Below are 19,896 nucleotides of genomic sequence, written 5' to 3'. Positions count from 1 at the left end.
ATTGTTGCGCATTTTATATTATTCTTGTCTTATGTTGTAGTTTTTCTTAAGCCAAATTATAATAATATTACCTATGTTTTTAAAGTAATGTAAAAGATTTTTCTATCAATTTATTTTAATTCTTGTTAAATTAAATTATATTAGTTAAGATTTCATTTTAGTTATTATATACATATATACATTTTTATTACATTACTATAAAGGCACTTCGTTTCAAACTGCTGTTCCTTGATTTTTTTTTATAAAATTTTTGTATTTCATTTGAAAATAAATACGAACTTTGCACAACAAAATAATTTTTGCAAAACACGCAACTGACAAATCAATTTAGCTACTGGCAAAAGAATATTTCAACTATATTTCCATAAACAAAGCGTAAAGCTTTGATTGAAATAAAGAAAAAATATTGGAATTAAAAAATAAAAAATTAAAAAAATAAAAAGATGTACTGTTTTTATGCATTTAAAATAAAATAACAATAAATATCTACATTTAACACTGCATTGACATGTCGTGGTATTTATGGCTCACTGCACGTACAAGTAACATTACTGTTTTTGATATTTACAAATACGAAAAAAAAAGATGAAAAAGTAAAAAAAATAAAGTGTGTTGATACCAACATGTTAAAGAGTTTTGAAGTGAAAAAGGTGGCAGTTTAAGTGTTTGTTGATTTTTTTTTTACAATTGTCATTCATGTGCGCCCTTATTTTAATTGTAATTTTTGTATTTATTTATATATATATATATATATATATATATATATATATATATTTGTGTTTTTCAACACTGCACTTCCAGTGTTAAACGTCGGTATGAAATCAACAGCAACCATACTGAATACAATAAAAGTTGAAAACTCCCTATCAACATATCTATATGCTTTAGATTTTCTATTAAAAATGGCGCAATTCTATCGGTGTTTTCACTACGCAATACACAACAAAAATGAATAGATAAAAGCTTAGTCCTTCGAATAAAATTTCATTAAACATTCTTCATGAATTGCAATATAAAAATATAACCCATATAAAAAAAATTTAAACAAAATGTTGGCGTTTAATTTATGTTATTTAAATAAAATATCATATCAAATTAAAAATCGATTTAATTTTGTTTATTTTTTTTTACGTAAATGTATTCAACACATATATATTTTTATATATATTTAGTGTTGTAGATTTTAATATCTGTTACTGATAAATAATAAAAATAAAATAACTGTTGTGTTAATAATTTTTTTTTCAATAACTTTAAATTTGTATTTAAAATCATATAACAATGAAAAAATTTTATATTTTTTCATTTTGATTGTGGTTATATTGTTTTATGACAGAAAGTTTAATTAAATAAATCTGATAAACTAAATTTTAAAAAAATAATAATTCATTTAAAATTCACTTTTATTGTAAACATTTAATAGCTGTAAAAATCTTTATTTCTATTTAGTATTTAATGTAAATTAGTTAAAAAATGAATGTTAATAATAACTTAAGTACCTATTTAGCTATAAATACCTTATGCGTTTTTTTATGCTTTTTAATTTTTAAAATTAATTTTACTAATATTAATTAAATAAGTAGTATTATTACATGCTTTAAGAGGAAGTTTTAAGGTAAATAAGACATTGTTAACCTTATATGCTTTAAGTTATAAGGTTATCAAGACATTCTTATCTGATATCTGCAGTGAATTGGTTTACTCCCCATACAGTGGAGAATGATAATAGATTAACTATATTCAAACCGACTCCGCCTTCTATCACATAGTAAAAAAATTTACTATTTTTCCTTTCTTGCCAATTTTAAATAATCTTAAATTCTATGATATGTATATTTGAGACAATCAAATATATATCAGATCTTTTTATTTTTATTATTATTACTTATGGTGACAGTTTCACCACACAAGTTATTTATAAGATTATTACAAATTTATTGCACAAAATAATATTAGATTATTAATTTATTTTTATTAAAAGTTGTATTAAAAAAAGTTGTACTCGCTGTATGACAGTTTAATGAAAGTTAATTTTTACCAAAGCTGATCTTAGGGGTTCTAACATATAGTAAACTAATTTGAATAAAAAATTTATCGTTTTATTTCGAATACTTGAAAAAGTATGAGTTTATATTGAATACGACTCAAAGAAAATATTGATGGATACAATTTTACGATAGGTCGAAAGTGTTGCCATATATAAAATTATTAGTGAAAGTACTTATAGTGACCATTATTATTTGCAATTAACAAACTTATTTTGATTTTTAAGATTAGACGTGTATTCCCTAAGGTAGTATATATATTTGATGCTGTTTTTTTTATACCTCTATTGATTTCATTATTCGTTTAACTACATATTAACAATTTATTGGTTGTTTTCTTTTAAATGCACGTGTAAGAGTAATTTTTTTTATTATAACTAATTTTTATATAATGAGGATTGTAATGAAATATTTATTGAAGTATTTACTAGTATAAGCTACAAATTGAGACGAAAATATGTAACAAAATAATACATCTATGAGTGAGTGCATCACAGATGCAGATGCACATTTTCAAGATACTCATCAGTACATGTTGCGCTGAAGCAAAAAAAAAAAACAAAAAAAACCATAGTCACACTGAAATCCGTGATTTTATTCGCAAGGTAATGATGCATAAAACTGAATTTAAACGATTTTCCAAACGCTGAAAATGTGCGTTAAACTCATGCTGTTGGGTTTATAGTTTGCAATAAAGATAAATTCGTGCATAAATGTAGATGAAATTAGATGTAAGTTTTTTTTTTGTCAGAGAGATAGAAATTACAAAAAGAAAAAGAAGAGAAATAAACCATTTTACTAAGCGAAATAAAAATCTCATAGTCTACCAGCAGCACATAATTCCTTTGGTAATACGGGTAGATTAACTAACAAATCTTCGTTCGGGAAATATTGTAAACTCATAAGAAAAGCGGGTGGAAGAAAGCATTAGTAAGCAGCGCAACAGTTGTCCACAGCACGATCATCGTGTGTATTGAAGCATTTAAGCCAGGTTTAAATATGCACAACTTCACACAGTTCATTGTTTCTGTGATTCTATAGCTCTCTCTCTCTCTCTCTTCTCTCTGATTGCCTCTCCGAAACAATCGATATAAAAAGCACAAAATAAAATATGAGTCAAGTTGGAATTAGCGCGGTGAATGAACTTTAAGTAGTCTGACTGGAAAGTTGTAAACGTTGACTTTAACAAAAAGTTGGGAAGAGTCTGCAACCGACTAAGCACAGTACAAAAGAGTACAAGTTTGTCATTGTAGCTTCAAAGAGTTGAGAGTTTTTAGTGTAAAGAGTTAGATTTATGTTAGCAGCCAAATGAACCCGGTTTTAATGTCATTGGCTTAATTAGCAACTTTATTTGCTGAAATTTACAACAATATAAAAAGTATCTTCAAGCGAAATTTGAAGTTAATTTGTTATTTTAAATATATTTTGTTATAATAAATTTTTTATTGTTTTAAACAGTTGATGTCTCAAAATATATAAGTTAAGCTTTTGTTTAATTATTTTTTCTTCCCATTATTTGCTGTCACAGCGATTGCGTTACGTACAGTGAACCCATTTGGAATAAATTGTTTAAATTATTGTTTGTTATTCTTTATTATTATTTTTTTCTTTTTAAGATTTACACTTTTTTTGCCTTAATTTTTTTTTTTTTACTGAAAATGATTAAAACGTGAGGTCAGCAATAAAATAAGTAAAAACCTTCTTGTGTAGGTCGTAGTACTAAAAAAATCGTAATGTACATATAAAAATGTACAAAAAAAATTATTTTATTTAATATGAATATAAAATATTTCACAAACTATTGAAAATGTTGCTTACAAATTAGTTAAAATTGTCTTAAAAAATGACCTAAAAACAGTTAATGTTATTTAAATTCTTGATATTGCATTATCTATAAAAAATTCTTGAAAAAAATTATAAAAAATGTTGCAACTGCTCTATATTATTTTCACAGTATGTTTTTTTTTGGCTAATATCGTCATTTGACAGTTTTAAAAACTTTTTAAAACATTAGCAGTTTAAGCGTCTTTAAATTATTGGAAAAAAGTGTTGTAAGGTTCTATCTCAGGTTCTATAAGAGTTAATATTGATGAAGTTATTTTAAACTAATGTTTGTCTTCAACTTTGATCCGATTTCAATACGCTGCAACATTTAATTTATCTAACTAAATTAATTCGTTTCTTAATACTACTAATTTTTATAATTTCGTACTAAAAAAATTTTTAATAATTATTTTCTATTCTTTTTTTATTTTCCTTTATCAACCATCTATTATAGTTCATTTTATTTCATTTTTTAATTTAATTTAATTTAATTAATTTAATTTTCTTTCATTTAAATTTCTTTCATTTAATTTTTTTAATTTATTATTCTTTAATATATTATTTTTATTGTATTTAATTTTATTTTTTATTTTTATTTTTACTACATTTCTTTTCTTTGATTTTATTTTTTGTTTAATTTTTTTTTTTTTGTATTTTTTTGTAAGTATGTAATTGTTTTTTTTTTAATTTAATTTTTTTTATTAAATTTTTTATTATTATTACATATTTATTAATTTAATTTTTTTTTTTTATTTAATTTTTTTGATTTAATTTTTTTCATTTAATTTCTTTATATATTCGTTTTGTATATATAATTGTTTTCTTTATGTATTTGTTTTCCTTTTGTAGTTATTTCTTTTATGTATTTGTTTTCATTATATTTTCGGTTTCTTTATTTATTCGTTTTCTTTCATTTTTTCATTATCTTTCATTTAATATACATTTTTTTATTTCCTGTTTTTTTCTTTCTTGGTTGTTTTTTGTTTATTCTTTTTGTTATATTCCTTTTTCTTGCATAATGTTTCTCAAAAAATATACTATAGAGATAAATTTATATTTTAAAACGCCTTAATTTTCGTACTTTTAAGGTTTGGGTTTTTTGTAGCTGGTGATCTAAATTAAATAGAAAAATAATATTAAGTAATTGTCTATCTTTTTTTTTAATTTCTCATAACTTTGAGAGCTTATGTTTGAACATTTCTATTATAATCGTTTCAGTATTTATATCTGTTTTATGATGTCTTTTGACGTGCTACTTCCATATGGTCTAACAGCAATTATGGTTTTATGCTCATGCGTGAAGTTTAGTTACATTTTATGACCGATTATAGTTCATTACTATCAACTTATTTATTCCTTATGGCTTTTCTTCTCATAAACTTGACTTTAACCATTCCACAAAGTGGTTTTCTACGTTCCTCCATCGCTGTGAGAATGTATTAAACCTACTTAAAGTCAAGTTTAGCAAGACTCTCAGCCAGCTTATATTTTCGTTCCATTTTTGTTTGTGGTCAGTTTTTCCCAAAAACTGCATTTGTGTACAAGTATCTTGTAGCTTATTTTTCTCTTCGTTGAACTTAAGGTAATTGACTTTTCTGCTATATTTTCTTGTTCTTTTTTGCTGATCTTACAAGTTTACTATTTCCTTATTCTATAGCCTTCCAAGCCTATCTTTTGCTAACTTATACGAATAGAGTTTGCATTGTTGCTACAAGCTTGTCTTTGACATTGTTGCTGGGTACTCGTACTCGTACTCGTATCTGACTAAAGGCCATCACTCCAATCCGTACAGCTATTTTAATTGCAACTGGAAAAACACGCTACTATTACTTGTGTGTACCGTTAGTTTGAGTTATGGCGCGCTTCTTATGTACACTTGCGGCGGTTTTCTTTAAGAGTCGGTCTCAGTTTTAAGTTAAGCTTTGCTGTTAGTAGCTTTTATTAATTTTAGTTTTATTTATCTTTTTTATTTGCTCATAAATCATATTAAAATTCATTCTAAAAAGTGCCTGACCACATAGTTCATTGTACAATAAATTAGTAGAAAAGCAATCACCTTTTCTTCTAAGCTTATTTAGTTTTCTTTTACTTTTTATATATTTATTTTTTGCCTTTCTTCTTGGCGCTTTTGCTTACTTTTTTTAAGTTCTTTACATGATAGTGCTTTTTTGTAGTTAAGTTTATTTAAGCCATGATTTGTTAGTTCATTTTCAATGCTTATGTTGGTAATACTTTATTTCACACTTGTTGCAACAAATTCTTTCTTTGTTCTTTTTTTTCCTGCTCCGATTGTCTGTTGGGTTTGCTACACAATTTAGAAGAAGAAGCAGAAGAAGAAGAAAAAAAAATTGAACTTTATGACCATAATATCTGCTCCAGCAAATCTTTGCTGTTGTTGCGGTTATTGTAGCAAGGTAGAATGTCTAAGGCGAGCAAACGTCATGGCGTATAATTTATACATTATTGGCTTTTGGGCTTATATTTATGGGATATATAAAAATTTGTTTGTGCATATGAAAAGTTCTGAAGATTTTATTTTCATTATATTCTTTATTTTTATGAATATTACAAAATTGAAGAAGACATCATTATTAGAGGTTTTCATACTAACATAACATATGTATGAACAGATTTTAACATGTTGGCTTAGTAATTGTGAAGTAAAGCAATTTTTAATAATTTACGCATAGGAAGCCGGGAGCCCATTGTAAATGTATTTCATTGTGTTAAGTGTTCAGAAAGTACTATGTAATACGTGTTTCTTTTATAGCAAACACAAGAAAAAATGTGTTTTCTATGAAAAGAACTAATTGTAACTATATGGTTGGATATCTCTCTAACCGTGAGGTTCTCTTAAACTTTATCATAATAAATGTAGATATAAGTTTATGTTAATTAAAGTGTTCAAATCTTTCTTATTGCAACTATATGTGTTGGGTTTTTTTGTCTCATTAACAATATAAAATCTTTCAATAAAGAAAAGTTTTATTGGTCTACCGTTCTTATTAAATCAGCTAAAAAGAATTCACTTCTGTAATAGATTATAACTTTATTTTGATATTTTCGTTTGAAGTAAAGTCAAATATTTTAATTCCACTATTCCTAAGAATTATTAAAATAACAAAATGTGTATATTAAGTTTGTTAAATAGAGTTAGATATGGTAGTGCAAACGGTAAATCATTGTTTTTAATAAAAGGATGAAAATATTAAAGACATTCGGTAAATTAAGAACTTATTGTATCGATAGACTCAATTACAATCAAACTGATAGTTTATGAAATGGAAATGATAAACGTGATTCCAATACACTTAAAACTTGTGTTATTAATGTTAAAATGAAGAAGTCGTCACTGAGTGAAAATGTCGCCCTAAATATGGGTTAACAAATGCCAGAGGCCTCTCGGCATTGAATTAAAATTTTAACGTAACACTTCTCTTTTAATAAAGTTTTTTTTTTACTCAAAAAGCTATGAACACTGGCATATGGGGAGTGTGATTTCAAATGAGTACCACAAACTTTACAAAGACTGCTGAAAAATATGATATATAGGAAAATATATATATCATACATGATAATAAAATAATATCATATTCTTCAAAAAGAATTCAAAACTTTTTACCATTCATTTCGCTATTAAATACTTTTTGATATTTATGCATTTAACAGTAATATTAATATCGAAGTGGTCATAATATCCTCCGGTTACGTTCTTAAAACATTTAAGCTTATATTAGAATGATGTACATCGTCGAGTAAGAGATTTCGGTGCAAAACTTATAAGATTACCGATAATTTTAGAACCGACGAATAGACCACAACTATCCCATGACTTATTTTTACTCAGTTAAAATGGCTATACGCTCAGAATGTAGCAAAATGTTAACCCAAATATGACTTGCACAAAATACATCAAACCACATGGCTTGTCTATGATTAGAAAAAAATTAAGCAACTGTCTTGCTCAATCCTTACTGACCAGTTCAATCATCATAATTACGAAATACTGTCTTAAATGCGGATATACTTTTAACGATTTAAGACTCTTTTAAACGGATGTTGTCGTAGCTGTCGCTTAAAGAAGGAAGAAAAAAGTGTCAATAATCTATTTTTTTACAGCTGAGCAGTTGCTGTAATGTGTTTATCCATTTTAGAGCCTCCTTTCCTGATGTGTCTTTCCGATATTGGAAATAAAGGAATTTAAGACATTTAAATGGTAACGAAGTTTTGTGGTTTAAAAAAACTCCTTACGAAACATGTCACAAAAATGGCGATAACACAATGGCCCCCTTCATAAAGCGTTTCAGTGATATATGTCTTCTTGTAAAATTAACTGCCACTGCTAACTATCACTTAATATAGGACATATATTGACATATGATACTAGTTAGTTTTAAATCATAAATGATGATAAATATAAGTATAAAAACATTAACTAATAAATGAAACAACAACAATAAAATAAAGAATAATTATAAAATAAAGCGTTAAGACAAATAACAAAAAAACTTAACAGAAAATTGTTCAATATTGATCTATAAACAATATATACGGGATTTATAAAATAAAAAATTTTAAAAGATAAGATACTTCAGTATCTTAAAACTATGTGGATAGTTTTGCTGCAACTAAAAAATCTTCTTTATCAGTTGCACAGTTTGGTTTTGAGATTTCGATTTTCTTGACCGTGTCCGTGGTAGCAAAACGGTACCTGGACAAAATAGGAAGCTCTCGCCACCATTAAAATCAACTAACTAATCACTTATTTAAATTTATCATTGCAATAAAGACGATGTAAAAACAATTGTTCTTTTATGTTTTCCCATTTTGTCGTAATTATTATTGGTATAAGTTTTTTTTTTATAATTAACTTTAAGTTAATTTATTTCTATAACCAGCTAGTGCTTGCATTTAACCTTATTTTTCTTCATATATGTGAGTATTCAACATGCTTTCACCTTATATTTATTTCAATTTCCTTTCAACAGTTTTTTTTTTTTGAAACTTTAGCATTAATATATGTACAATTTTCAAAGTAATAATAAATTATTCTACACCTGAAGTTCAAAAAACAAAAAGTAAAAAAAAATAAAAAAAAAATTGCAATTATCTGAACTTCATTTCTCTATAATTCTACACCAACCTGTTAACGCAGATAAATTGTGTTTTCTTGTTTTTGCTTCTAGCCAGTAAAGAAATGCATTTTATCTGCAACTTGCTCAGTTTAACACGGTCATAATATTATTTTCCACAATTTCCATAATTATCAGCAACAAATGTGCGCATGTATCTCATAATTTACTGTTTTTGCCGCTGAGATACTCGAACAAGAGAAATGCACTGACGATGAGAGAGTCTACAAAACTTGCAGAACATACGTTTTATTTCTCTTAAAAAAACAAAAAACATTTATGTTTTCATTTTCTCACATATCTGAAAAGGGTGTAAACTGTGAAGTAATATTTGTTTTATAAAGAGTTTAAGACAAGTCTACAAAAATGAGATACTTGCTTTGGTAAATATAAAGATATTCTCTTAAGTTTGTCTCTTATTACGTTTTTAGTTGAGGTCTCTTTTAATTTTTTTCTTTTTGTGTATGAAATTTTGGTAAACATCATAATGAAGTATCTTTGTATCTGGCACGACTCGGAAGCGCAAAATTTTCTCGTAAATTCAGACAACAACGGCGGTCGGGCTTCGTTCGCCTTTAGATACTCGCTCAGAATGAAGAATAAACGATGAATATTTTGGATACAATTGCTGTATGCCTGCCTGCTTGCTGCTTGCTTTCTACGTCGCGTGTGCAATAGAAAAAAAAATATCAAAGCACAGATACAATTCGTCGTATTTGGACTTACTTCAGTTCGCGATGAAACTTTGAACATTGTGGTTCGTAGATGTGAAATTCTCTCGGTCTCTTGTTAGATATGAAAATAATTATTTATCTATTATTTTTTAAATAACGGTTATTATTATTCTCGTCGGTCTGTTGCATAGAAAGAAGATATTAAAAATATTTATTTAAATAAAAAATTATTACTGTAAAGTTTAAATAAAAAAAAAAAGGATGGAAAATTAAGTTCTTAAGAACCCAGATTTATCAAAGCTTCCCAATACAAATGACAAGTTTCCGGTTCCGAATTTTGCGATTACGCTAAGTTCGTTTAAATAAATTTTTTAAGAAAAAAGAGTTAATACGCGACCCTTTGTTATTATTTATTATCAAAAATTATAACAGTGCCTGAAGTAAAGTGTTTTTACATAAAATAACTTGTAAAATTTTGTAACATATAAAACAAATATTGGCAAAAATAAAAAAAAAAACTAAAACAAAAGCAAAAACAAAACATAACGTTAAAAGTTTTAATTGAAGGATTTTTCAACTTATCAACAAACAAGTGTGTCAAAATAGTCAACACACTTGTTGGCCAAAAAGTAACTGATACAGGTGTTCGCATTAAGTCCAACTTTATGTAAATTTTCAACGGTTTCCTATTTGTTATTTAAATAAAAATGTAACTAAATTTGTTGAAGAACGAAAATTGCCAGTAATTGAAAAATTAACGCTTTCGCACGTTTCCTCGATTTTGTTGGTGTCTCTGTCAACAGTGCGTTGCGTTCCTATAAAGCTACTTTGCCTTGCCGTCTTGCTACTGCGAACGTGCTGAAAAATTATTTTAAAGGATTTTTTAATTGGATTCTCAACAACAATACACTAACTCAAATAACACAGATACACGCATACACGCACAAACGCACAAACTTACATTCGAACTTAAATAAATTGTATCTTGTACTGTATCGTGCTGTTTATATTTCAAACGTGTTGGCAGACATTGTTTTTGTTATTTGTTGTTGCGTGTCTATGAGCAGGATTAACAAGGATTTAATACAGATTATTTGCACTTAAAAAGCAAAGGCTGCTGTACTGCTGTACTGTTGTTTTTACTGCAATGAGCAGGATTAAAATTTTAAGTTTAAATGGCAATAGCATAAAATAATTTTTAATATCAAAATAAATAGCTTAAATAATTAATAATATTTTTGCAAATACATGTACTAAAACGTGCAACGCCCAGCTCTGTGCAATCAATCCTAGCAATTAAATTGCTATAAATTGTTTAATCAAATTCGTATATTCACGCTAAGCGATTCATTAAGTGTTATAAAATTTAAACTAATTAAGTTTAAAAAAAGTCACCATTAATAAAAAAAAGAAACAATGTGCAATTTATTTAAAAAATTAACATAAAAATTTCAAGTTGAAAAAAATTGGTTTAAAATTATAAACAAGTATTAGTTAAATAATTTAAAGTTTTATAATTGCATAAAGCAAAATTCAATTAGCTAATACCATATTTTAAATGTTATTAAATAAATTAATTTAAAACATTATTGAATTAAACAAAATTGAAATTATCTCACTTTGATTTCCTTTTATAAGCAACAAAAAAATAAAAACCAAAAATTAAAAAAAAATAACAAACAAAACAAGTGGTTTGTTGCTATCAACAAAAATTACCAAAAATTACCGGATGCAGTAATTTTAGTATAAAAAGTGTGAACAACATTTACAAAAGCTGATAAAAACTAAAGATAAACCATAACTTTATGAATATATTTGTTAATACATATACATAAAAAGAATTCAAGGGATTCTGTTGACACAAAAAACAATTCCTATATAAATTATACATTACAATATAAAGCATTATTTATAATAAAAATAAAAACATGGTGGTTTTGGAAACTGCCACAGCCCTATTGGGCGGCCCTTATGCACAAGGGGCACCAGCTTTAAAAATGGTACAAAAACGTTATATTGGACTGCATCAATGGTTGGGACCACTACGTACCAAAGAACTTAAGGAACATATTGTAAGTGTAATTGTAATCAATTCAGATCTTATTTAATAAAGTATGTCCATCTAGAATTAATGCTTTATAGTATAAAAAACCAGATTGAAAAAGAGTTTTTAATTATATTTACTTCATGTTATTGAAAGAAAGCTTAAGACCCTAGCAATTGATTGAAATGTGACTGAGTCAAGAATCACGCTTGATTTTTTTAAAAAATAATTATTTAATTATTTAGTGTTTATAGATATAAGAGAATAAAACTATAAAATGTGTAAAACTATAAATTTAGATATTAAACATTATGTTAGATAAAAGATAACAAAACTGTAACAAAATAATAATATGTAAAAGTTGCAAAACAAACCAAAAAAGACATTAAAAAATATATATGAATATAATTATTATATTACTTATGACTAAGTATAATAAAATAGTATATAAAATATAATAAAACCAGACATTTGATTAGTTATAATAAAAATAGAATATAAAATATAATAAAAGCAAAAACTAAAATTAATAACAATGTTTAAAATATTTATGAAAAATTAAATAAGATAAGAACAAAAACAAAACGAAATAAAAATGTATAAAAAAATAAAACGAAATTGTATAAAAAAAAGTTATATAAAAATAAAACTAATACATGAAAATAATGAAATAGAATAAAACAATAAAAATAATAAAGTAAAATTAAAATTAATTAAATAAAGTAAGAAAATAAAAAATACAATATAGAAAAATATATTTATAAAGTATTTATTATAAAGTATATTATATAAATATATACTATATATAAATACATAATATATGTAGATATATAATATTTATATAATTATATATAAAATATATTATTTATTTATTTCTATGTATATAATTATATATAAAATATATTATTTATTTATTTCTATTTGAGCCAGTGCACTTGAGCACTTTTACTCTTTCTTAACTCGAGGTATTTTTAAAACCCCTCTTTACGCTTTCACTGGATTATTGTGTATCACTTCATCATATTAAGCAATAATTGACCTCAGATCTGTATACCTCCCCGAGAAGCTTGTAACCATTCTGAGAATTGATAACGCGGTGTTGGTAAGCCTGTCAGTTTTCGCAAATAATTTCAAGGCTCTATCCTTAATGTATTTTTTGATGGGATCAATCTTGAGGTCTCTGAGGATGTCATTCATCCTAATGTACCATGATACTTTAAAAAGTTTTCTCAGAGCTTGAAAAATAAAATAAAAAATAATATAGAAACATTTGATTAAGAAAATTTATTAAATTTAAATAACAATATATAAATAAAAGTAAGAAATGAATAAATATTGGAGCAAAGTAAAGAAAAAGGAACAAGATAAAAATTAAAAAGTTAAAAAAAATTAAGAATTCGTACGATTAATATATAATACAATAATGTAATACTTAATATGAAAATCTGATATATAATATAACAATATAATGTATAATATAATATATTGAGAAGTAAACAAAGATTATATAAGTATAAAAAATAAGATAAAAAATTTGAAAAAAATAAATAAATGATATATATTCAATTTATTTCATTTTTTATTTAAAATAATTTAAATAAATAAATATAACAGTAATAAAAAAAAATACAAAAATAAAAACAAAAATAAATGAAACTCAAAAAAACAAAAAGACAAAAAAAAAATATAATTAAATAAAATTAAATTAAATTAAATGAGAAAAGACATAAATTTTTAAACTTAAACAAAAATGGTATATTTTAAACATAAAAAGCCCTACCCCAAATTCAATATTTTATGGCTTTCAATGATTAATGTTTTAGTCGAGTTATCTTCAAAGCAACCTGCTTAACTGACTTGACTCTTGATACCAGTATCGGTTTTTGGGCAACTTGTTGTTATAGTCACTCACTCACTCGCTCGTAGCTTGTGGGTGTCATTTGACATTTTTACAATATTATTTTATATACTATATAGTATGTATTTGACTATGTATGTCATTTGCTATTTAGTATATTGATAAATTGTGATTGACATAAGTGATTGATGAGTTAAATAATTGCTAGGCCATTGAGTTTTTGTAATGCTAATACCTTTCTTTTGTTGTTTTGTTGTTTACATTATTTATTAAGCTTAAAATCGTTTAAACAAATGCAGTAGCAAGAGGTTGTACTCTATACAATTTATTAATAACTTCATTAGAGTTTTGGAAATATCTGTATATTGTGTAAAAGAAAAAGTTTAATAAAAACAATATATACAAAAACAGAATAAACATATGAAACAATAACAAAACTAAAAGTTACAATAAAAATTAAAAATAAAAAATTAAAAATAAAAATTAAAAATTAAAAATTAAAATTTGACTTATATTGGTTTGACTTAGTGTTCAATATTTGTATTCAAAGATTCTTTCTAAAGACGTTGAAGGGCAAGCATTTCTTAAAGAGACGTCAACCAACTTTTATTAGATGGTTTTTTGAAAAGCAAATTCTTGTGCGTTTGAAACAAGTTTACAAGACCTTGCTATTAGATATTTCAGAAATATCTTATTCTCCATAATTCATAAATACAAAAAATGTAAAATAGTTTTCGTCAAAACTCTTTGTTGTTCTATTACGTTGTTATATATTTAAAACCGCAATATATTGTTTATATGGATGTTTCTTTATTAGTATTACGTTAGTAAATTTCCATTTTTAAGTTAACTAATATTGATTCGTTATATAAAAACAACATTTGCTGACATCTACCTTACATTTTATTTGGCACTATATCTTTCTTGTTTTTTGTTATTAAACTAATTAACATAAGTACATTATAGAAGGTTAGTTTTACATGAAAATTCGTTTTAGGGCGTTGAACATAAAAAGCCTAATAAAATAGCTTTGTTCAACGAAATAACCTTTAATCAAATTCATTTAAAATATTTGAATTAAAACATTTAAATTGAATAATATTATATATAGTAATAAATGTAGCACGCTTTCAATATATTTGTTAAGGAATATGAAGAATACTTTGAAGTATGTTTATTTTATTGAAATTGATTTTAATTAGTGAATATAGATTTTCTTAATTAAAATTAAGTTTGTAAACATTTTAGTTATGAATTCTCTATAATTTTTGAATTAACTATTATTCGAAACATTAATTATAAATGAGTTCGATAAATTAATTTAATTATTGACTTAATTTACTTCAAATACTATATGCACAATACCTCAACAATTTTATTTTTGTACTAAATTACCTAATGCTTTTGCATTAATTTGATTATTTAATTCTTCTACTTATGCAAAGTTTTTGATTTAATTAGTGGACTTGATACAATGAAAAGCGGTTAAACTGAATGTTTAAATAGGTTAGTTTAATTTACGCCTACGATTCAATTTCACAAAAGTAAACAATAATTTGATGAGAATACCTAGGGTGCCTAAGTTAGTATTCTAGCAGAGTTTTGTTGTTTGGTTCTTTATCAAGGCAAGCTAATTTTATTACTTTTAAGACAGACATTGGATTTTGTTTTTATAAATAATGAGTAATAAATTAAAGCACTTTTTTTAGAGAATACAAATGGACGCAATACGTTTATATAACTAACAAGTTTGGGATAGTAATTTATTATGAAAAATATACTTTTTATTATAATTCACAAGAGAATGAAGTTACTTAATTAAATATTTTTGTTTTTTTATACATTAACGGAGCAGTGCATTTATATTTTATATTTATATTTTATATTTTATATTTATATTTATATTTAATATTTTTATTTTATATTTATATTTTCTCTTTTGTATTTTAACTATTATACTAACTACCGTCGGATTTTTTCTACCATATTTTCTGTTCTGTACTTAATTTCCATCATATTCAGTATTTATCTTTTATATTTTGCTGAAGTATTTTTTATAAAAGTAGTCTTTTGAACTAGAATTTTTTTGAATCTTTCTTAAGTATCGTTTCTTTGACGTATTCCCTTTGTGATACTTTTGTTACCATCATATATGTTTCTACCGTATTTAATTTTTTTATATTCTCCCATCATATCTCTTCCTGATTATTTTCTCTATTATTATATTTCTCTATTTATTATATTCTCGTGAAGAAAACATTTTCCCTAAGACAAACGAGTTTCATAAATCAATATTTCATTGTTTTATATCTTTAGTGCAGTTAGCTGGCACTGTAAGATGCAGTTTATTCTATTTTTATTCTAATTTTGAACTTAATTACTTTGGTAGTATTTCTAATGTTTAAAAAGATTTTTTTTGCCAAACTTATTTATATTATTTAAGACGTAGTCTATTCTATTTTTTATTCTAATTTTGAATGTCCAACTTAATTACTTTGGTAGCGTTTGTAATTAATGTTAAAAAAATTTTTTTTATAAAATATTTTTTTGCCAAATTTATTTACCATATATTATTTAAGTTTCATCCATGTATTATTAAGTCCTTTTGTGGTTCTTGAATTTTTTATTTCATGTTAGTGAAACTTTTTTGATCTTATATATGCATAAGACGAATATTTTAAAAATTTCGAAGTTTCTTATTGTTTCAAATTCTTTTTCTTGATATGCTGTTTGTATTTTATTTTTTGCAAAGTTTTATTCATTTTTCGCAAAAACTTTTCCGGAGTGCAAAGTCAATTTTTTTTAATATTCTTTAATTTACTCCCAAATATTCGAATTAAGAGAAATTTCGCCATATACAATTACTTTAATGTAATTATTTAGTATTTGAAGCTTAAAAAATATATATTAACAACTTAAAGTGGCTTAAAAAAAAAAAACCTATCCTTAATATTATTTTCACAAAATCCTTTCTACTTACCTTTAGCTTTGAAGAAGTCCGAAGATTTTTCAACGAGCGAACGTGTGTGTGAAGTAAGTTGAAGTGACACTTGTGAAATTAAATACAGTTTCCCATTACAATGCTCACCTTTGTGACACTAAAATGATTGTCACATTTTGTATGTGCAATCAAAAAGATTTGAGTGTATACTGGCTGACTGTCCCCCCGTCTGACGACAACTCTTAGAGCCAGGCCGGCTGTAATACCAATAACAGTTTGTACACAGTATCTGGATGCAAGCATCTAACACATTAAATCATACTATCTCATGTTTGTGAGTATCTTTTGTAAAATGGATATTCATTCTAGTGGTTTATATAAAATGTTTCTACGCAGTTAGGGATTTGCTTTAGTTCGGTTATGCTACAAAAGTGCAGCCAAGCATAAACGTCAAAGAAATGTAACAAGTGTCATGCACTTCATTCATACGTCACAACAAGCACAACAAGCACAACAACAACAACAACAACGGCGACAACAAAAACAACAATGAGAAAGAACGACAACGGCACTGCATATAGAGTGCATGTTTATTGCTGCGTTGCAGTGCACTTGTGATATTTCAAAGAATTTACCAGTGGTTTTCAAATAAATACATAAATAAATGAAATGCTTTAGAAAAAGATACGATATAAAAATCTGAAATGCAAGTAAATAAATAATAGTAATGCACTCGTAATGTGCAGTAATGGCAAGGCAACTTCAATCAAAATCATATAATGCACTCTTAAATTGTTACAATTTGCGCACAATCCGTTTATTCGTCGTATTTTTTTATTTCATTTTATTTTATTTTATTATTTCATTTTTTTTTTAACTTACGTCTTATAAGGTATTATTTTATTTCACCAGTAATTTTACTGTTTTTGTCTTTTTTTCGGGTTGTTAGCTATTTTTATTTTTCCATCATTGTTTTTGTACTTAAGTTTAAATGACTTTAATTACACTAACGTCAAAAGTGCACTCAAGTGCAGTAAGAAAAATAATCACATTTGAAAAATACACACACTGCTTTTTTCTCAGTTGGACATACTAATTTTTAATGGTTGAGGGAGTTGCTTTGCTTTATGCTCAGCAAATTAGTGGCATTTATTATTCAATATAATTTACTTTGAATTTAGTGAAAATAGTAACTAAGACGTGCACAATGGTTTTAGGTGGGGTTTGTTTCTTTTTTTAAATATGCTTAAGGTGTACTATTAAAAGCACATATACTTTTCATATGAAGCACTTTTATTTGGTATTATATTTCTCCATAAATGTTTTCGTTTAGTTTTCTTTGAAAAAGAGAAAAGCAATTTAATTTAACCAAATTAACTTTTTATTCACTGAATGAGTTTAAAAATTTTTCTACTTTTGATATATATATAATTGTTTTGTTATAGTAAGTCCAGATTTTACTTTGATTATTTTTTAATATATATTTTCAACTTTTCTAAAACACATAAAGATTAGGTGAAACTGATTACCACCAAAATGTCACGTATAAATCTCTAGAACTGTCTGTGACACTACTTAGAGACATGAGTTATATCAGAGTTATATCCTTTTGATGCTATATATTTATCTATGTAAATAGGCCCAATGCTGTCTTGGAGACCCTTTGCTCCAGAAGGAGTTCAGGAAATTAGTTGTAGTAATAGTATTCACCTTTTAAATAAGTTCGCCCAGCTCTTCACCATTGTAAGGCTTTCCTAATACATTTCTTTGATTATGAGAAAAGTTTCGGCTCCCATACAAATTTAAGAATAATTACGGTAATCTATCTGGATATGCTTTTCAAATAAAATGTATTGAAGTATATAAATATGAGATATATTTGGCAGAGTTAAATTGTAAGTGATACTATTTGCCTTGACTTCTTGACTTTGCCTTCTATATAAATTTAAGAAGAATAATTACAATCAATTGTTTGATTATATTCTTCATATGAAACGAATTAGACTATATTAATACCTTTATCAGTGTCTTTGGTAAAGCCGGTAGCGCTTGTTCACAATTATAGTCTTCAGCCAAACCTATGTTGTAAATGGTTGCCTGTTGGAAATAGTGGCGTGTTACTATATTAATTGATACACTAACGGGACGGCAGTTGTTTTAAAAGAGCGTTTTTCAAAATTAATAAATTTTCTGTTGGAAGAGTGCAGTTATTTCGTTCCCATTACTTAGCCAATATCATAATTTAAAAGAAAAGAAAATGAACGTTCTAAAAGAGATGATGTGAATTGTTACTATATTTAAGTAGTAATTATATAAATATATATAATTACATTTAATTATATAAATATATATAATCACATTTAATTATATATCCCTCAATATCGATATATAAAATATTATTTTTGCAATTATTCTATCGAAGAGCTGCAATAGTCTGGTAACCGTTGTAACTTTCTAAAGTTTTAATATGGGAAATAAACTGCTGTTCATGTTCCCGTTTTTATCACTGATTCTCTTGTAGAATGTGTTGTTTTAGTGTTGAAACCTGTGCACCATGTTGCTGCCAGAGTTATTTGGTATTTCTTTCCGAATGTTGTTAAATTAGCATAATCCGTACATATTTAAATTCGTCATAGATAATGCTTAAGCACAACTGGTCAGTTTCTGTCACCAAATCCTTGAATATTCCAGTTACTTTTTTTTATCCATTCTGAAAGAGTATAATGAAATATTTATTGATCCAATTTAATATCTCATACCTTTTGTGGGTAGTTCATTTAATAGATTGGTTTAAATATTATCTAACATAAAATTTTTTTTAAATGTTTTGTGCTGTGCATTACATTTTTTGATTATTGCCTTTTCTTTTCTTTCTCATAATTTCCTGCATTCAAATTGCACTTCGTATGCTGCATATCTATGCATCAGAGTTAATTGTCTATACAGTGCACGTTTGTATCTTATAAATGTTAGTCGTCGGTGTATGAGATGCACTTTTGAGTACACTTATTCAGCACAACTACACTACTGTTGTCCGTACAAACACACATTCTCTGCTATTTTTCCATAAAAAGTTCTTAAGCAAAGCAGTTTCTTATGCGCATTTCTAATTTCACATTCTATCTTTGCTTTGTTTTATTTTGCTTTAATTTTTTAATAATTTTTTTTATATTCTCATATTATGCGAATTATTATTGTTTTTGTTGTTGCTTTTTTTTTTTATATTTTTGCAATGCATATTATTTTTATGCAATTTTTAAAAGTACACTTGTGTGCAGCATTTTGAATTTTTAATATGCATCGGTTGCACACTTTTTCTCTTACAAGCTTTACCCGTACTTGTCTTTATACATGGTCTCGAATACTAGTGCTATGCAG

General features: G+C 25.7%; 1 protein-coding gene across 3 annotated transcripts in view; it reads left to right on the top strand.

The window, feature by feature from the left end:
* The window catches only part of LOC119678125 (maternal protein pumilio), a 400,630-nt gene that overhangs the window by 179,927 nt on the left and 200,807 nt on the right, over positions 1–19,896 (top strand). The window contains exon 1 of one of the 3 annotated variants that reach the window (XM_038089800.1): positions 11,402–11,747. The exons of the other annotated variants lie outside the window; for them this stretch is intronic. Within the exon in view, the coding sequence (XP_037945728.1) occupies positions 11,604–11,747 (144 nt within the window). The 5' untranslated portion in view covers positions 11,402–11,603. Of the gene's footprint in view, positions 1–11,401; positions 11,748–19,896 lie in introns of those variants that run through there. 3 annotated transcript variants of the gene reach the window in all.

The sequence above is a fragment of the Teleopsis dalmanni genome, chromosome 2 (genome assembly GCF_002237135.1).
Source record: "Teleopsis dalmanni isolate 2A chromosome 2, ASM223713v2, whole genome shotgun sequence".
NCBI lineage: Eukaryota > Metazoa > Arthropoda > Insecta > Diptera > Diopsidae > Teleopsis > Teleopsis dalmanni.
The sequence above is the reverse complement of the archived record's forward strand: the minus strand, read 5'-3'. Positions and strand labels throughout refer to the sequence as shown.